Raw genomic sequence first — 19,000 nt, 5'->3', positions numbered from 1 at the left:
CCCAAACTTGTGGAACATGATCTGTATTTCATGTTGTTTCTTGTCATCTCCGGTGAAACCCGCACGGCAGCACGAGCCAACGAGACATTTAGGGACTGACTGAAATGTCTGTCAACACCTTGAGTAAGGTGCTGTTTATAAAGTGGCTGTTACACAGGGGATGAGTGTGAAAAGACGGATGGCAGGAAGGGGGGTTGAGACAGGAGCTTTCAACAGCTCCAGAAACTTAAGAGTGTAATTCACAAACATCCAGGGAGTCAGTTTGTAAAAAGTTATTCCCTTTTCATTCTTGCACTCTGTGAGATATCCCCTCTGTTGACAAATGACAGCAGGTTTTTATAACACCAGATATTTCAGATAATAAGAATGACAGAGCTACAGGAAATCCTTTCTGAGCCAGAATGTCATCTCGAGCTCGGCCTTGCTGCTCATAAATAGTTGCATTGCTATTGAAAGTTATCATGAATTCCTCCAGCCATGCTGAATATAGATTAAACATTTCATAGACATGTCAGTGAGACTGGATCCTCTCGCTCCAAGTTTTCAGCAGCTCATCTGATCACAGGCGGATTCTGCATTTAAACCACTGAACCACAGTTTGCAGGACGTACTGCAATGTCTATTATTACAAGAGATTATGGTACAATATAACATGAAAAGCATATAATATATGAATTTGATCAGACCAAGACTGATTTTGAGTTAATTTCTTCAATTAGAATTGAGCTCATTGAACTGCTGCAATTTGGATATAATCGTTGAACTGTGGGAAATGTTCAAATATGACAATATAAAACTATTTAAACTTCACAACTTGGAATTCAGATCACCGCAGTTTTCAAAGTAAAATACTGAATTTTTGTATGAGATAGCATATCAGAATTATGAGGTGTGGAATACGAGATAAGGTCTCCCTTTTTCTTTCTTTGAAGAATGCAGGGTGTTCAGTTTCACAAGCCGGCAGTTCAGTTGCTAATAAGATGCAAATCTTTATGGCCTTTATCTGCTTCCATACACATGCATGTGTTTAAAACTTGAAATAAACATGTATAAATGTGTCCATAAGTTACACAGCAGATATGTATAAACCCGACAGGTTCTGTTCTGGCTGATTGAAGAACATGAAAGGCTCATGCACTTTAAATGTCTTTGGGTTTGTGTATGAATACGGTCGATATTTGACATAACTCCTCAGAACAATAGCTCTACAAACTGATACAGGAGATATCAGATTCCTCCAATAGAAAAATGACAAATCTACAATCTAGTGATACAAACACATGGATATATTCATTCAAAACCAGTGCAGTCTACTTCTCTGTGTGTCTGTATCCTGGTGAGTACAGTGAGTACAGTACTGAAACTTTCCCACAAAGATTAGAGCAGTGATCTAAGCAGCCTCAGGTTGCACTAGATGTTCCCGACACTTCAGAACGTCACGTCCACCACCTCACAGGCAACTGCTCATTGAACCGAGAGTCGGCCCTGACAGACCTCTGCGAGTCAAAAGTTCACCGGCAAGGTATTTCAGATAATGCGAAGGAAAATGCGCAGGATTAGAAATCCTGGATAAAGCTTTTATGAAGAGAGTTTTTTTCCCTACAATGTCCAATCAGCTCATTACATGAACACTCACAGCTGACTGTGACCTACGACCAAAATAATAATTTTTCCTGGATTCCAACTGCATTCTGCATTGCTACTGGAAATAACACACAAGCTGTGTTTGATTCTGCCAACAGTGTTTAGACACTTAACTTCAGACTTAATGAAGGCAGTTTGAAGTCTCGTGTCCCCAGAGTCAGCTCGTCTCACCATCATTACCATCATCATTCCTCTAGGTAATCTAGGCTGAATTTGAACTGGGGCTCAGCAGTGAGTGGAAGCCTCAGGCTCGCGTGCACACACAGTTAGTTTGGATACCCAGATACACTTTGTGTTTATCTGAGTGCAGTGAGTGAGTGAATGTATTTGTGTGTGTCTGTACAGAGCACTGATGTCAAACAGGAATTTCTCTCTTTTCTTTTATTTACTGGTGCAACTCAAGTGTCTCAAGGCTAGATTCTGCCCTTTGTTTCCTCTTCTCATTTCACTGAAGTGCACAATCATTTAGTTTTCACACAGCTACACCTGCTCTGCTGCCTTTCTTTCTCTGTTTCCTTCTTTCTTTCTGAATTGGGACTTATTACTTCCATTTTTTAGTTAGTCTGTTAGTGAGCATGATTAAAACAACCACCACATCCACTACAAATATTCATCCCACAACCGATTGTAATGAATGATAAATTAGTAAAATATTAATACTATTATTAATATTAATAATAATAACACTAGTGACATTTGCCACCAAAAATTATTTCAAATCGAACTTAAACATTAAAGTTTGCTTCATCTTTTTTTGGAAGTTTGAACAAATTCCATCAATAGACAACAATCAACCCTGCATTAGTTTCTTCTTGACTTCCCTTCAATGTCTGTGGCATTTACAGATTAAACATAGATAGTGGCTGAAACTGGGCATCTCAGTTCACATTAATCAGGCAGACCATAATACACATCAGGTGCTCTCGTGAGTATATATGGCAGCACTACGTGCGACTCGAAATTAAGTTACACTGTTCATGGGGTTAAAGAACATGTGACCCATGTAACAGTGTGACTGATGAAGGTTTACAGGAATAGCTTCTGGAATATAATGGCGCTCTTTATGACTCACAGGAGTAAGTTAAGTTTTCATTGTCTTTTTAGAATCGGTTTTGTTTGTTTTTTGGTATCAAAAACATACTGAAATCACAGCTTTGTTTTTGGTGTAATCCAGGATCCATCCAGCACAATTCATTAGTTATTCAAACCTTCACAGTGAAAGCTGCAATAATATCCATGCAAATGTAATGTCTCCCGCATTAAACACTGTGTGTGTGAGAGAAATCTAAAATACCATCCACATTTGTGTCGTGAAAGCCTGAACTTCGTGAAAAGTCGTGAAAGCCTGAACTTTAGAGAGTCGTGAAAGCCTGAACTTAGAGAGGCTGACAGAGCTGCATAACATGTGTAGAATACATCCTTGAAGAATGTCCTATAATACAATAATTAAGAACATCTGGTAAAGTGCATCTGTGAGTCAGAGCACTCTCTCGCTGAGGTTGTGCCGGTGAGGCTCAAAAGCCTTTTTTCTCTGATGGTGAATCAACCCTGTCAGACCACAGGGAAGAAAAATACCGTGTGGGGAGAATGTCAGATTCTTCTGGTGAGAGGAATGGATGTGAAGAATAAATGTGAATTGAGAGATGCTCTAAGAGAATGTATAGAGGAGTGACTGCACAAGTGTCTCTCTGCTGTGAGTGGGAATAGAAAGAAAAAAATTCTGTTATTCCTTAGTCAGGTTGTGTTATGTCATATTGTAACTGCTGGAAAGAATCTTTTCAAACTACTCGTCTTTTGCCACAAGAGATATTGCAATTCATAATGCAACTTCCAAGGCAACATGGTGTGTGGAGGAGAATATGAGCACAAAACATTTATTTCCACTATGATTACAGGGTCTGTTATTTATCCTGAGACTGGACGTCAGGACTGCTCCACACTGTCATTTACCACTGCATCCCTGGCTTCATCCAGCTTAATTATAGTTTTTTCCCTTTTAAAAAAAAAGGGATTTAATCTCGTTTCAATTGGCTGTGAAGCAAACAGGGTGGAGCTGCCACCCGGAACCCCCAGCTCCATTCATTAATAAAGGAAGTTAATAGACGGGTCTGTAAGCCAGGACAGACTCTGTGCGTCTGGATCAGTCGCAGGGATTTCTGTTTTTAACGAAAGCGCACGCTCGTGTCCAGCTTCCTCTGCGTCTCCTTTTGTGTCGATACTAGTGTCTTTGCTGTCCTGGGATCAGCCTGTCATGTTCGGTCGAAGCTCCAAGAGGAGAAACTTCACCACATCATCGGTAAGTATGGGAGACACAAGATTGTTTTTAAGGTTTCCATAGCGCGTGTATCGACGTGCCGTTACGCACGCGTCTTATTGTTTTAAGTTGTGAAGTTTTTCCTGTTTCTGCTCCTGTTGCCAAGGGCATCATGTTACATGTGTTCTGAAAAAGCCCTGGCACACAAGCCTCATTAACAACATCAATACTTATTCTACTTGTTGGCTTCACAAGCTACGTGAAGAAGATGTCAAACTTGCGTAAAAGTGGCACACATACTGTGTGTAGTGTTTTATAGGAACACAGTAGGTGAATAACTCACAGAAGAGTGAGTCTCTGACATGTAGAGTTTCCAGGTTGGTTGAGTTGATATTTAAAAGGACAAAGGTAGGGCTGGACAATATAGGAATAATTTAGAAATAATATATCATGCAGCTTGAAAACATAATTAATTACTTGCCACATGAAGAAAAAAGTTCTCGGATTAAAACCAGATTTATGCACATATATTTCAAATCAAGCACACTTCTGGCACTGGGTCTTATACAGCTGAGAACAGAAATCTTTTATCTGGTCCTCCAAGTTGGTCGATTTGAAAAACATCCCTGTGAAAAACAGGTTGTGTGAATTAAGAGAGGTTGAGAATGAAAATCACATAGACGTCTGCATTGTACTGATTTTGAGAAGTAAAGATGAGCTTTACAACAATAAATGTCTGTTCAAAATCTAGAAATGTTCTGCTGCACTGATGATGACAGAATTAAATAGTTTAATGGTAATAAGTTGACTACATTTGTTTCTAAATCTTGGAAAAACGTCAGAATGGTTTATTTGTCACGTATTGTTATTGGTGCTGCTACTCACATATTGTGCATGACACAATGATCAAAATCAACCACCATTAGAATATCAATAATTATCCCAATGTATTTTTATCAATTGCAAATTAACAAAAGTTCCTTATATATTGATGTAAAGCGTATGCATTGTGCAAACACAGGAAGTCTAACACTTTATCAAGTGTTTGTAATGTTTTTTGCTGTTTATCAAGTATTTGTCATTCTCTACTCATAGATAGATAGATAGATAGATGAATAGATTTATTGATCCCAAATTGGGGAATTTCCCAGAGTTTAAAAGAGTTTTAAACCACAACCTTCAATCAAAATCAGTCTTCAAACTTAAAAGAAATAATAATGTGACATTTATTGCGATAACTATCAATATCGACTAATGTGAACATGTTTATCTTGATATAATTGTCCATATTGTCCAGCTCTATAGACCTAATAAGTGCTGTATAAACAAATAGAAGTTGTCAATCCCATCTATGTTTGTGTTTGTCCCAAGCTGAGCCCTGCAGATGAGCCCCAGAGAGGACAGCCCTGTATCACCTGTGGAGAACAGTGTCCTGGCTTTTCCCTGCACGCATGGAGGTAATGCCATCGATTCATCCTTGAACCAAATTCACTGTGATGCCCACACTGTCATTACCCCCCCCACCCCCCCCCCCCCCCCCCCCCCCCCCTGGTGTGTAGATACTTCCAGACAGGAGGGAGGTCAATATCATGCCATCGTTGTGGTGTGATGCTTATTTACATTTTTACACATCGCTGAATTAATCCACACTAAGAGTTGGAGCCAGTGATTATTTGCTTTGCTGTGAAAAACGACACATAACCAACCGATTAAGTCACTAGAAATCAGTTTATATACAGTGCAATATAAAAGAAACAGTGTTTCTTCTCCAAGTAGCGCAGCGTTCAGGAGGAAACCCTCCAGACCCTTGGTATGTTGAATAGAATCAGTCATGCATACTCCTGTGAAGGAGCCATTGTTCTGGCCCTGTGTGCTCTGAGATAATAGTTTTTCCTGTAAGACCTTTAATGCAGCGGGGAGGATTCACGCCTGAGGCTCCCGCACTCGCTCGGTCACAACTGGCCGGACGTAAACCAGGTTATGCTGCGAAACAAAACTGTGTATTGTGAGAGGACGTGTTCCTGTGATGAAGTGCAGGTGGTTCGGGTTAGTGCGTGGACGAGTGTGTCTAATGTGTGTGACTCTGTTTAAAGGAATGCAATGCACAGAGTGTCACACAAGTGTGGGTTTATTAGCATCAGCTGATCCTTACATCCCACAACCACTCAATAACAAACTCACTATTAGCAGCACCGACTTAATGGAGGAGTTATGAGCTGTATCACTGGATTTATACCTTTAAGTGGCTGCTGGAGATGAAGTTTGTGGAGACAAACAAAATTCTAAGCCACATCATGTACTGATTACAAATCCCCCATTGCAATCGTGCAACACAATAAGCTGCTTGACTTGCTCCATAGAGGATTAGCTGGGGAGGAAAAGCCTAAATTACAACCTACTAAAGTAAACCGTGTAAAGAAAATATAACTATTTGATTCAGTTAAATTCTTCTTACACCTGCGCAGTCTGTAAGGGTTTGAATTCATCCTGCAGTACTACACGGCAATTATTCCTAAAAAAACACTTTAGTATTTTGGCAAAAGAAAAGTCTACCAAGTTGGAGGCAGCGTATTCAAAGCTGACACGGCTGCAAATGGATTTGTCGAGTGTTTTCTCTTCTAATATTGAACCCCAACAGAAGGGGCTGGGCCTGTACCGTAAAGACCGTCTCCTTTTGCTGTAAAGTAAACTGGTGCAGGGGCAACCACGGGCTCAGGAATGCAGCCTTTATTGCCTCCGTCTTTGCAGTCTCACAATAAAAAGTCAACTTTATCCCGTCCGCCAAACTGGAATAGAACGTTGTCAGTGGACACGGAGTAAAAGGAGCCTGACTTTGTGTGTGGAGGCAAAAAAAGGCTGTTTTATTGCTCCGACCGGTCTTTGTTACTGAGGAGAAAACTTTGGCTGTTTCACAAAGAATGTCCTGCTTCTTTCTCAGGCAAAACTCAAAGTGTTTTCATGCTTATTTTACAGGGTATGTTAGATGTGCTGGTGTTTGGGAATGCGGTGGACTTGAAGTGACCCTGAGGTTAGCGATAGTGAGATGAGGGGGATGTGCTGCCCCCTACATGCTGTCTCCTGTGGTGACAAACCAGATGCTGTTTGTCTGCTTCTCATTCAACCAAAGAAAACAACAGTTTCAAATAGATTTGGTTTGTTGATTTAGACACAGAGATATTATGGTGCATGTGAACTGCTGTACTTGTAAACTCACCTTTCCAGACATGAAGTCCGATGATATGTCAGAAAAATTGGGCATTTGGCCGCATTCACAAAACTGGACAATGGCTGGAACATTCAGGCGGGGGTGGCGTCTGGGTAGATCATGCAGGAGACAGAACGTGACATATAAATTCCACTGCGGAAATCACATGTTTTTGTTTACAGCACATTAACATTCGCGACGGCCCTTATCGCCAAAAGCTCTTCAATCTCGTTGTCTTTCCAGGTAGACATCTTTGTCGGTGTCTCTTTTTCATTCTGAGATATTTGTATTATTAATATATATATTTTCATTTTTGTGTCTGTTGCGGCCATCAACATTTCATTCAGTTCATTTGGACATTTTCCGGGGATTTTACGAGGGGGACGGCATGAAAGGTTCTGAAAAATGTCCAGATCAACTTACCCAGAAATTTGCATTCTCACATACAGCCCTGTCAACCTCTGTGCATGTCTGAAAGCAGCTTTACCCTCTGCCATACATGATTTATTATTCATCTCTAAGAAGTAGAGATATGAAACTGGCTATCCCCAAATCAACAACAGTATTTTTAGACATGCGAGCAGTGTGGCTCTATTGGGGTAAAGTTATGTCCATGTATTGATCCATCACTTTGTTCCTGAGCAACTGTTAGCATCCTAACATGCTAAACAAAGATTGTGACCATGGTAATCATTGTAACTGCTTAACAACAGCATGTTAGCATTGTCACTGTGCACATGTGACTTTGTCAGGTTTAGCATTTAGCTCCCTTGTCTTGACCTTTTTCACTTGAGACCTTTTTTAAAAGCAATGAGTGTAAACTGTTGTCACCTCACATTATGGGAGGAGTGTGGACGTGAATTAACTCAGAAAATTCACAGAAGATAGCATGGTTTTGTGTGGCAGAAATATAATTAGTTTTCACTTGGTGCTTTAATATCTTTTGGGACTCCTTGGATTCCTGTTGTGTCATTTAATAGTTGATGGACATGTGCTGTTTAACTGAGGTCCCAGGAATGGAGCTCTTATAGAATGAATATGTTACAGCTACACAGTCTTTGAACTATTAACACATTTTTGTCTTAGAATTCACTAAATTATTGATGATCCACTCAATATTCAGTAGATGAAAATAGATACTGTACACATACTGACTCTGCTTATCCCCCCTCCGTCCTCCATATTGCCTCTGTGTAAGATGCTTCCACTAAGCAAAGCCCCTGGGGGGGTTCAGACTGGTCTTTTATACTAAGTTGACTGAGGGTGTTGAAGCATTTCCCATTCAGAGAAAAGAGTGGAGCCTGTATAGTGTCGGGTATTTGGAATCACCCAGGCCTACCAAAACATTACCCTGGAGAATTTTCCTACTGAAATTGTTTGACTCAAATGTGAGTGAAAAACCCAGCAGTCAGTGTCCACAAACTTTCATCTCCAAAAAAATGTGCCGTAAGAAAGTGCTTACATAAAGGGGTAACCAGTGGCGAATTTAGGATTTATCCAAATCAGGGGCCATTAAGGGGCCACAATTTACACAGAGTGGCCAATTATATGTTCAACTTCCATGCAGAAGTCATGATTCATCACATTCAAGTTATTCCTTGTTAACTGTTAGCTCTGTAGCTTTGAGCAAAGCCGTACACCAGGGAATATATTTTGAACTGTAATTTGTGTACTTCCAAAAAGCTTAGGAAAAAAATCTTTACAAATTGTACAATATATAATGTTAGTATTGTCGGTCAGTGAAAAAAAGACTACTGACAGGAGAGGGGCACTTCCGTGGCCAGTCAGATTTCAGCTTGGGCTGTGGGTTTCTAAATCTAAGATTTTACATAGGGTGTCTGGCCAGATCCTGTGTGACAAACTAATACAAAAAAAGACGAAGAGTTTGTGTTACCTGGCTGATTGTGTGTCAGTACCTGTGTAACCCAGTAAGCTGAGTTGACTGCTATGGGCAGGTTAGTTTCTTCTTGCACAACATGCTTCATCTGAATTATTAATGCTTTGCCTTTGGCTTGATTGCTTTTCCTTGTGCTAATGAGCCTCATTACCAGGCTTATTAACATGTGCCCTGAGTGTGAATTTGCTATCTGATCCCGATCATATGACTCTCCTCTGCATGATGCATGTGTGCTTTAGAGGTGCGTTTAAAAGGTTACACTTGACCTGTTGCACAGGGTTAGTTCATTCCGCACATGAAGCGGACTACAAAGGAGGATTTATGCCATGAGATCTTGCCATTTGCTCTTTCTTCATTTCCTCCCGGTCGAGAGCACAACATAAACTTCATTTACAGCAGCAGGTTTAGTTCAGGTTTTGCCAGAGCTGGACAAAGCCGGTCCTTGTGTGCAACAGGGCCTCGGCTGAAACTTTAGCTGGCTAAAAGCAGTAGTGAGGGGGAAGAAGAAGAAGAAGAAGAAGAGGAGGAGGAAAAAAAAAAGGAGGATGACTGCAGCAGAACAAGAGGGATCAGGGTTGAGTTTTAACCCGGCCCTGAAAGGCTCGCTGAAGTCTGTCCCCTCGGTAACCCTGTGTGATCTGCATAACACAGGCCGGCCGGGCCATTCACTATGTTAACATGACGGCCCGGCAAATAAAACTGTCAGGGCGACCAGGCATATGAATGGGTCCTGGCTATTTTGGCAGAGAAGAAGAAGACTTGAGGTGAAGAGGAGGAGAAAGAAAGAAGAAGCCATTGGTGGTCAGTGCACACAAAAGAGAGTTTAGCAGATTTATCACAGAAGCTGTGTCTGGGTATTGGCATGGAGATGGTAAGCCTCCTCACTTCACAGTATCCGGGGATGGAAACATTCTCCGTCCTGCTGTCCTCTCTCCCTCCCTGGGCTGGTTTTGGTGCGGAAAGCAGCTGCGGTAGCGCTCAACATGGGTTCAGGAGGCAAATGACTTGTTAAGCTGGGTTTTCTATTGTGCAAATGGCGTTTTTTGTCTTTGTCATATAGGGCGCGATTTATTCTGAAGTGGTTCATATTTTGACAGGGCTGCAGGGTCATGTGATATATGAGTGATGTTCACAGATAATGGAAACCTGGGGAACTGTGAAGCCCTGAAATAAATCATAGTTTGACCTTTGGGGATCTCTGACAGTGTTCGGCTGAACTTGTCCCTTCCCATCGCTCTCATTTCATTCCCTGCTGCTGTTTCATTCCCTCTCTTCTTCTTCTTCTTCTTCTTCTTCTTCTTCTTCTTCCCATTCCACTCAAATCACGCCACGCCGCCCACAGAGAAACACACGAAACGCAGCGTTTGATTTGACTGTAGTGATTCAGATACGGTGAGGATTATGCATGGCGGTCACGGCAACAAAGATGGTCTTACCATTAAGCCGGGGCCGAGATCCTGAGGGGCCTGTTGGTCAGCTGCGGAATTCCAATGAAATCCCAGCATCAGAATTCAACGGGGCAGATGATGTGACATAGAAACGCTCGTAGAGGTCACAGAAAGAGAAGCAGACCACGACTGAATTCCTGTAGTATTCCTCATTTCCTCTGTCTTCACGTGAGAGTTTTAATAATGAGCACAGGTAGAGAAACATACTGCCTCCGATTTGTAACTTTGAACACACGCAGTCTTTCAGTGCAGAAGAATCCACTGTGATTCCCAAATTCTTATTAGATATTTTGAATGGTCGCTCAAGCGTTGATAACAATATTGCTTCTTCAGGCAGAATATTTGATGCCTCCTCTGATTGATTTGGTGCGACGGAGCTGCTGGGTGTTTTATTGGCTGCCTGTGTATTTGTAAACCCTGTCAGGAGAGCGGAAATGATCCCTCTCCTCTGGTCTAGATACAGCTTGTAATTATGATTGTGTGATACCTCAGGACCAGATGCTGTACAGCCAGAAACAAAAAGAGCTTGTTTGTGTATCCTGATATATTTGCATGTACTTCGACGAGTGTATGTTGTGCATCTCTCAAAAGAGTGAGTGTCATTGTCATGTCCAAAAGAAAGAAGGATGAGCTCTGAGAGACGGCAGCAGGTCGTGTCATCTCATCCACCAGGTGGGTTCTGGGTGCAACAGGAGATGCTGCGAGGTGTTGGGTTGCCTCAGTGCTCGGTGCATGTAATTGCCTCTGTTAGTCGCCGTAGCTGCTGTATCATTAGTACTGCATGATGAGTTTCAAAGCGTATGCACTCCACACAGCAGCGTAATGCAGGTTTATTGACCAAGTTTATTATTCAGATAACCCTCAGGTGAAACTAAACAGAAGAAAGTATAATGCAATATAATGCTGATGCTCACTCACTGAAAGAAAATTCCATTTTCTTTTAATTTGTGTAAGAAAGTCTCCTGTGTTTTCACTGAGAAACAGCAGTGCATGACAAAAGAAGAAACGGGGGGGGGGGGGGGGACAAATTAATGAGAAAGGCTTAAATGGGAATTTATCTGAATTAAAATACTTTGGGTACAGGGAGCAGTAGGAAAGCAAACTGATAAACCGACAGAATACAAATATGATGTTCTGAATATATTGATTCCCATTATGTCCCTAGCAGCATTTAGGACAACTTGTCTGTCTTTTACTTTCCACTGAAAATAGTTGTGGCTCCACATCAGTTTTGAACTTTGTCCTCAATTTCTCACATTGAACATATAAAGGCCACACTGTAAAATAAGTTATTTCACATATATATATTGTATTATTTACTGTTTAGTTTCTAAATTAAGTATAAATACCATTAAAAAAAATACAATGAAACGTACTTTGTTGAAGAAAATAAAAGTTTTAATCTGTAAATTGATATATTGGGAAATTATAGATTTATTTCACAAGATCGAGATCAGTCTTGAATTCTGAATTACATTGAACTCTATATGTAAAAAAATACTAAAATTATATCCTATTGCTGAATGTATGTATTTGCATTTGTTTTAAATATCTGTAGAATAAGTTTTTTTTTTTACTGTAGTTTGACAGTAAAGTGTTTTTTCTTTTACAGTGTACCCTGGAAAACTGCTTTGCCATCTCAGATCCTATAGATGCTAAATAATCCCCCTACCAGCATCCTGATGGACAAATAAAAAACAATTTAAAAAAAAATCAAATTATTTACTGATTTGTCAAATTAAGTAAAGCTGTTTCAAAGGAGTTGAAACCAGCAGGAGGCAACATGTCTAACTTTATCCCCAGGTCCAGGAACAGCTGCAGGAGCCTGGGACTTTAATTTTAATTTCAGGGTGATGCTATCAGCTAAACAGTCCCAATAGGGCACAGTGTACGATAGAAGAAAAGAAGAAATTAAGTAGGTTAAGTGAATACAATGAAATTGTAAATTGGCCTTCTTTAGTCCAATCCCTTTCTTTCAGGTCTGTGATGACAACAAGGCTAGTAAAAAAATACAAGATGTCATCCAAGAAGTGATGCACAAAGAGCATGACTGTACTGAAACTATTATATTGGAAAACCTAACGTATACTTCATATAGATTCATTGTATTGGACAGCTGTATAAGTGTGTGTGTAGTGTTTTCAGGCAGCTTGTGTATAATAGAGCCGGTATATAGTGTCAGTCTGATCCACCTAAGTCTCTTCTTATCAAGGTCATCTCTAACAGGTGCTCATGTGTTTGGATTAAGAGCGATAGGCATCAGAAAAGTCCTTTTAGTCTCTCATAGAAAATGGTATGTGTGTTTCAATATGTTGTCTCTCATATCAGGTTATCCCCTTTTTTTAAAGACATTTCACTCCTCTGCATTGTAATTGTCACTTGTTTATGTAAATACAGGGCACCATTGTAAACGCTCTGCTCTCAATCGGTTTGTACCCTGTCTAAATAAAGCTTATCTATCTATCTATGGAGAAAAACACTGAGTGTGATTTGATCTCAATGATTAAGTCCATTATGTCTCACTTATATAAAATCATTCAAACTTATATTTAAAAAGGGCTTTTATTGCAGGTCGATGCCATAATTGAGTGATGCTGGAAAGTGCATTTTATCTAGTGAAGGAGAAATCCAGAAGTAAATCCCAGTGTTGAAAGTGCATTGTGTGTGAAATTGTGGTATAATAGTAAATAGTTTATAAAGCCTTGTCAGAGAGGGAAATCAATATAGTTGACAAAATTGCATCAAAGCACCAAACAACATAACTAAAATTAAGTGTGACAATGCTCTCCATCTGAATTTAAATGCGTACTGTTTTGCAGAACTGTGGCTGTTGCTGTAAATTACAACCAACATGCTCGTGGCTTTGGATCCACTTGTAGCACAGATTTCACCCGTCTCACATTAGCAAACCTCTGTAATTCTCCCTGACTTGTGCGCTAGCGATGCTAATTCAGCCCGATTTTTGCCCTGGTGCTGATCCATGCTTTAATGAAGGCTTAGTGGGCTAAGATGCCTTTGAACTGTCACTGGAAATAAAGAGAGGCAGGCTCACCGCTGTCGTACGCGCCGAGTTTGCATTTATCGCACTCGGGGCTCGCAAGTCCACCCCGCCCACCCAATTTAGAGAGTTAATTCATGTCATCGTGACGGTTTCTCTGCGGTTAGGTTTCTCCAGGCACTTTGGCTGCTGGATGTGCAGCTTCTGCCCTGAGCTACAGTAACTGATAACATTGCCATGTGAAGTTACTAATGAATTTTTCACCTTGCAATCTGTGGTAACGCACACTATCAATTTACCACCTCTATTTCTATCTCTGTCACCAGTGGGACTAAGAAAGGTGTGAAGCACAACCACTGGTCCAATGTAATTTTAATTTTACGTTAGAACACACACACCTGCTCACCCTCATTCACATTCAGAGACCTTTCATTCACGTCCTGCTGTGTAAGCTCCACGGTCTCCCACAAGGTGCACGAGCTCTCAGCAGCTCAACAGCTGTGTGCCAAATCCCAGGTTGCTTGAAAACACTTAGTGGTTTGTCTTGGAATCATGAAAGCCTCTCTCACATCAAACTCTGATTTCCTCTGGGGCTGTATAAACAAGTGGATTTGGCCTATAGCTCTGGAGATAGCAATGTTGGTGGAGAGTTGGAGGAGATAGATGTGGGATAGCGACCAACAGACACCAGGTTAAGGTACCAAGGTCAGTATCACAGACACCAAGGTCTTGAATTTTCTTCAAACAGCTCAAAACATGAGGCTCCTGTTCACCTGGCTGAGTGGCACCCCATGTGGGGTTTAAGTCCTCTGCAGAGGTTGCAGGTTCAGTTGTGACCTTACCCTTTGCTGCATGTCTTCCACGCTCTTTCTCCTCCTTCCAGGCTTAAAATCTGTCCCACTATTTAGTTCTACAATGCCCAAAAATATCTGAAAATAACTTTAAAAGCTAAATAGATTCAGTTTTCATATAATTTAAACACAAAAAACAAGGCTAAGAGTCTTCATTTGGGTTATTGTCAATGATTAATTCTCTGACTGTTAACGGATGTGAAAGATTTGGGAGGCCTGCTAGTGTGGGCGCCCCGCATACAGCGGCTGTAGATTTGGTTCTGTCCCAGCCTTTTGCTACGAGTCTTCCTGCCTTCTCTCTTCCCATTTCATTCTTGCACTGTCCCGCCATTAACGGCGAAATATCAAAAAATGCCGCAAAAAATAAATATATGAGTGGGAGCACGGAGGATTGGACTCATGTAAAACTGATATAATAATTGATGGTTCACTTTTAGGCTTTGCTCTCGCATACATCTGAGTTCATTGTACCCTTTGTATCCCTGCGTCCACCTCTGCTCACTAAAGCTTCGACTCTGCGAAGCCCCCCCACCTCTCATTCTCTTCCCCTCAGCCTCCATCCATCCATGCATCTCCTCATCTCACCAGTTTTAAACCCTGCCAGCCTCAGAACAGTGAGGTCTGAGCAGTGCACCACTTCAAAGACCTCTTTGATTCTTTCCTCCCCTTGTTTTCTCCTCCACCGTTCTCTCCTTCCAGCCACCTGTTCCCATCCCGAGGCGAGAGGGTGGGCTAGGGGAGTTGGGTTTCGTTGATCCGAGCTGTACCAACATGGATCTTAGAACACACAGTTCTAGGTGGATTACGTGTGTTTGGAAGAATTTCTCACCGGTGATGATTTGGGAGAAAAGGTGCCTGCTTTTATGTCAGTAGCAGCCAGTAGAGGTCAGCATCGCACAACAGCATAGGAGGTGCCATTCTTGAATCATGGGCTCATGCATGATTTGGAATATCTGATTATCACTTTAAAGATATGAACAAAATGATCAGTATTTAGCAATAAACAAGATGACCCCGCTCACCTTGTTTATTAGGTTAACCTCTGAAGTTAGGGAAAAGACGTTGACACTCACTCTTTGACTTTCCCATTACTTTAATGATGTGTCCTATTTTCCTTACAGACCCAAAATCCCTGTGGAGCCCAAAGCCTCATTTGCCAAAAGTGCAAAGGAGGAGCTTGATGACTCTGCAGTGTTAAAGTATTTCACTGGTTTATTGATTTGGCCGGCCTACTGATTATTGGTTGTCTTAAGTAGCGCACTGACCCGGGAGGATTGACTGCTGCTGTTTAATAATGAGGGAAGAGCCCCGGCAGCCACTCCATCAAACAGCAGTGAGCAGAAAGCACAAGGCTTATTAATGTTGTTGATGTCACATTGTGATGCCTCATTTTGAAAAAGACTAAACAGGGAGACAGCAAGTTGTAAATTGTGTGCATTTATTGCATTGTTTGTGTGCTCATCTTTTTTCCACAACGAAACCCTTCACTCCATTGCACCATATCACTGTCACTGCTTTGACTGTTGTATTTTCCTCATGTCTCTCCTCGTCTCTCTCTCCGTCCTCCTCCCCTGTGTGCGGTTTGACGTCATCTGAGGCGTGGGCGAGGTGTCATCTTGGTTCTGCTCACACGTCTGCATGAGTCAGGCCTGAATCTACATGTGTGTGTTTGCATATCAACAGCAGAGCGGCTCTTAAGTGAGGACTGTATTTCATGGATGAGAGAGTAGGCCGGCGTGCCGAGCTGTACAGGTACACATCAACTGATGTGGGTGCAGGCTACAGGATGAGGAGGAGGAGGAGTGGTGGGGGGTGGGGGGTCGCAGGAAGCAGGAGATGAAAAGAAAAAGCTCCGAAGCAGAAGTAACACGCTGCTTTACTGAGACCTTGGGTCAATGCACTCACAAACAACTAAACGACAGCCGGATTGATTCTGGATTCTTTTAGGCAGATATCAATATGCCAATACCAATTCAAATATTTGACAGTTTATTTTAAGAGCATATATCAGCCACAGTTTTGACGAGGATCTTCCTAAATTCTTTTTAAGGAATTACGCCCAAGTGAGACAATAGACAGTTGAATACGGGGTAGTCAGCAGGCACAGTGGCACTTCTGTGCCTCCTGTAGAGCTGAATTCTGACAACAGCTTGCTAACACACCATGACAATGCAATATTGCTTACTTAATGTTAGGACGCTAACATTGGCTGATAAACGCAAATTAAAGCTGACGCTGGTGAGAATGTCATTAGCTTTACAGTTATTTGGTCATAAATCTGGTCTTTGACAAGTTAAACCTTTGACCTGGTGATGACACAAATATCAGGAGATCATCAGTGTTATTATAATCCACTCTGAGGGGCGCATGTGGGCCTGTGCCATAATTTCATGGCAATCCAACCTATAGGTGAAATATCACCCCTGTGCTATCACTACAGGAAAAGCGGGGACCAATGACAGTGATACTAGAACAAACCACTCAGGGTTCATGACAGTCTGAATAAAGTTTTGTGCTTGTCCATCAAGTAGATTTAAAAAATATATATCTTAAAAGAAAAGTGATCAATTGAGTCCAAAGTCCAATAGTTATGGAGATGTTTTAATATTGACCTGACTGGTGGAAAAACATTGATATGGTCTTTCATAGAGCCATGCTGACAACAGTAATCACATCCCCTACATTTTAAAACTGTGCAGTTAGTGCAGAGAAATAAACTGGGAAAAAGATAAATGATGTCTAGACAGATTGATGCCAAGTTAGAAACTTTACATGTCAAATTTAAACACGGCACATTTCAGATCCTTATTGGTGCATGTTGTAGCCAGTCCAGACACATGGATGTGAAGTACCTTGACAAGTACTTTAAGGTGTGTGTGCCTGTGAGTACAGTGTGGGCACTGTACTCACAGGCACAGACTTTGAGTCATTTGGATTAAGATGGATGGAGATTGGAGATGGGAGATGGTAATGATGGAGTCACCTCAGCGATCAGTTTTAAGCCGTCATCACTCGTATTTTGCAAAAACAGTGTCTCTGTTACTGCAGCTTGACAGTTCTGCATATTTGGCATATTGGCGTATTCATGTTCTCTCTCTCCGTCTTCTCTATTTTTCTTTATCACTCATCCGGCCAAGTTTATTTGCGCAGGTTCACCGGTTGCCAAGGCGATGAGAGTGCTGTAAGTTTGTTGCTGCCTTGACAACGGGCCAGACAAGCAGTGAATTATCAGCATGACAATAGTAGTTGAGCGAGTAAGATGGAGCGAGCACGTCAATAAAGAGGCTCACTTGACGTCACAGTGTGCAGCGTGTGCTTCTCTCTGGCTGTGGTCAGTGTTTCAGAGCAGCTCGGGGCAGATCCCCGAAGAGAAATATAATTGCATTGTTTTTGTGTGTTTTATTGGCCGTAGTTCACTGGAGTGAGTTTGCATTCCGTGATGTGAAAGCTGTTTCAAAAGCTTTTTGACCCTCACGAAGAACACAACTCAGTGGGAAACACATTTTGTTTCTGACGACCGGTGTCAAACTGAATCATGTCGAGTATCAAAATCAGATCAGGATTCAGATGGTTCAGTGCCAGTAAATCACAGCATTGAACCCAGTCCATCACCTTTATTTGATCCAGATATGTAAGTTATTCAAGGTTATCGGCTCCAAACAGAGTGCTCGTTTGTTTCCAGCAGATCTAGTGGCAGATAGTTATCATTTTTGCCTTTTGACATTTGTTCAGCTTCCCCTTGTGGAAAATAAAACAGATGTGTGCATGACAAGAATCAAATCCAGACTTTTGTGTAGTGCAGTACTTACACATACGTTAAAAAAATATCTCTGATTCATTCCTGGCCCTCAGAGTGCTCGAGCCGTGGAAGTATTCCCTCCATTTGTAGAGTTTGAAAATCTTGTGAAACCAGAGAAAGAAGTAAGGTGGTCTTCCATTGTGGACCCCCTCTGTGATTTATTTCACAACCTGATACTCTTGTAGTTGGAACAAGCAGACGCATGGCAACGGCTCTTGAATTTGATGTTGAAAGAGCTCGATAAAGCTTTGACTATGATTATGACACACACCCTACCCCTAGACACTGAGAACATACAAACACTTATGGCCTTTAAGAAAAAACAAGTTAAATGTGTGTCTGGAAGTCTACCTGCTAATTCCACAAACGTCTGTCTTTCTTTCTGTCTGTCTGAAACGCTTATCGGCTTCACACTTGGTACATTTGTCCTTAATGGGCTGAGAAGGTGCAATTTGATCATGTTCAATATGAATAAACAAGCAAACAGCACCGGCAGTCAGCAGGGGAAGGCTATTTTCCACCAGATCATCTTTTTTTTTAAATTATTTTTATTCCATCCTTACGCAGACATTCACAGGTGTTGTGGGTGCTGACATCCGTCATGGCAACAACATTTATTGAATCACTTGCAAATTCAGTTTCATTTGATGAAAAACTTGCATGTAAAGCAGGTAGGATGAACACAAAGTTTTGTAACTTTATTCTGCACCATAGACTGTTGATAAAAAGCTCTGCACACAGCCTCCAGCACACAAACGATAAACAGTGACAGCACATTGTTGAACTTTCTGAGGAGGACTCACATTAACACAGGCCAAGAGAACAGCCCATTCCAAACAGACAGGTTTAGAATGGACACTGCACTAGTGTAATCAAAATGAAGGTCAGCAGTCTCACTTTCAAC

The 19,000-nt window shown here is 41.4% G+C and overlaps 1 protein-coding gene across 1 annotated transcript in view; it reads left to right on the top strand.

Annotated features, from left to right (window-relative positions):
* The first annotated feature begins 3,751 nt into the window (after positions 1 to 3,751).
* Positions 3,752 to 19,000, top strand: part of prickle2b (prickle homolog 2b) — a 92,807-nt gene continuing 77,558 nt past the window's right edge. The window contains exons 1-2 of the mRNA XM_034585153.1: positions 3,752 to 3,940; positions 5,270 to 5,355. Coding sequence (XP_034441044.1) covers positions 3,896 to 3,940; positions 5,270 to 5,355 — 131 coding nt within the window. The 5' untranslated portion in view covers positions 3,752 to 3,895. The remainder of the gene's footprint in view (positions 3,941 to 5,269; positions 5,356 to 19,000) is intronic.

This window comes from Hippoglossus hippoglossus, chromosome 5, assembly GCF_009819705.1.
Source record: "Hippoglossus hippoglossus isolate fHipHip1 chromosome 5, fHipHip1.pri, whole genome shotgun sequence".
Taxonomy (NCBI): Eukaryota; Metazoa; Chordata; class Actinopteri; order Pleuronectiformes; family Pleuronectidae; genus Hippoglossus; species Hippoglossus hippoglossus.
Note: the sequence above shows the minus strand (reverse complement) of the source record. Positions and strands in the feature narration are given on the sequence as shown.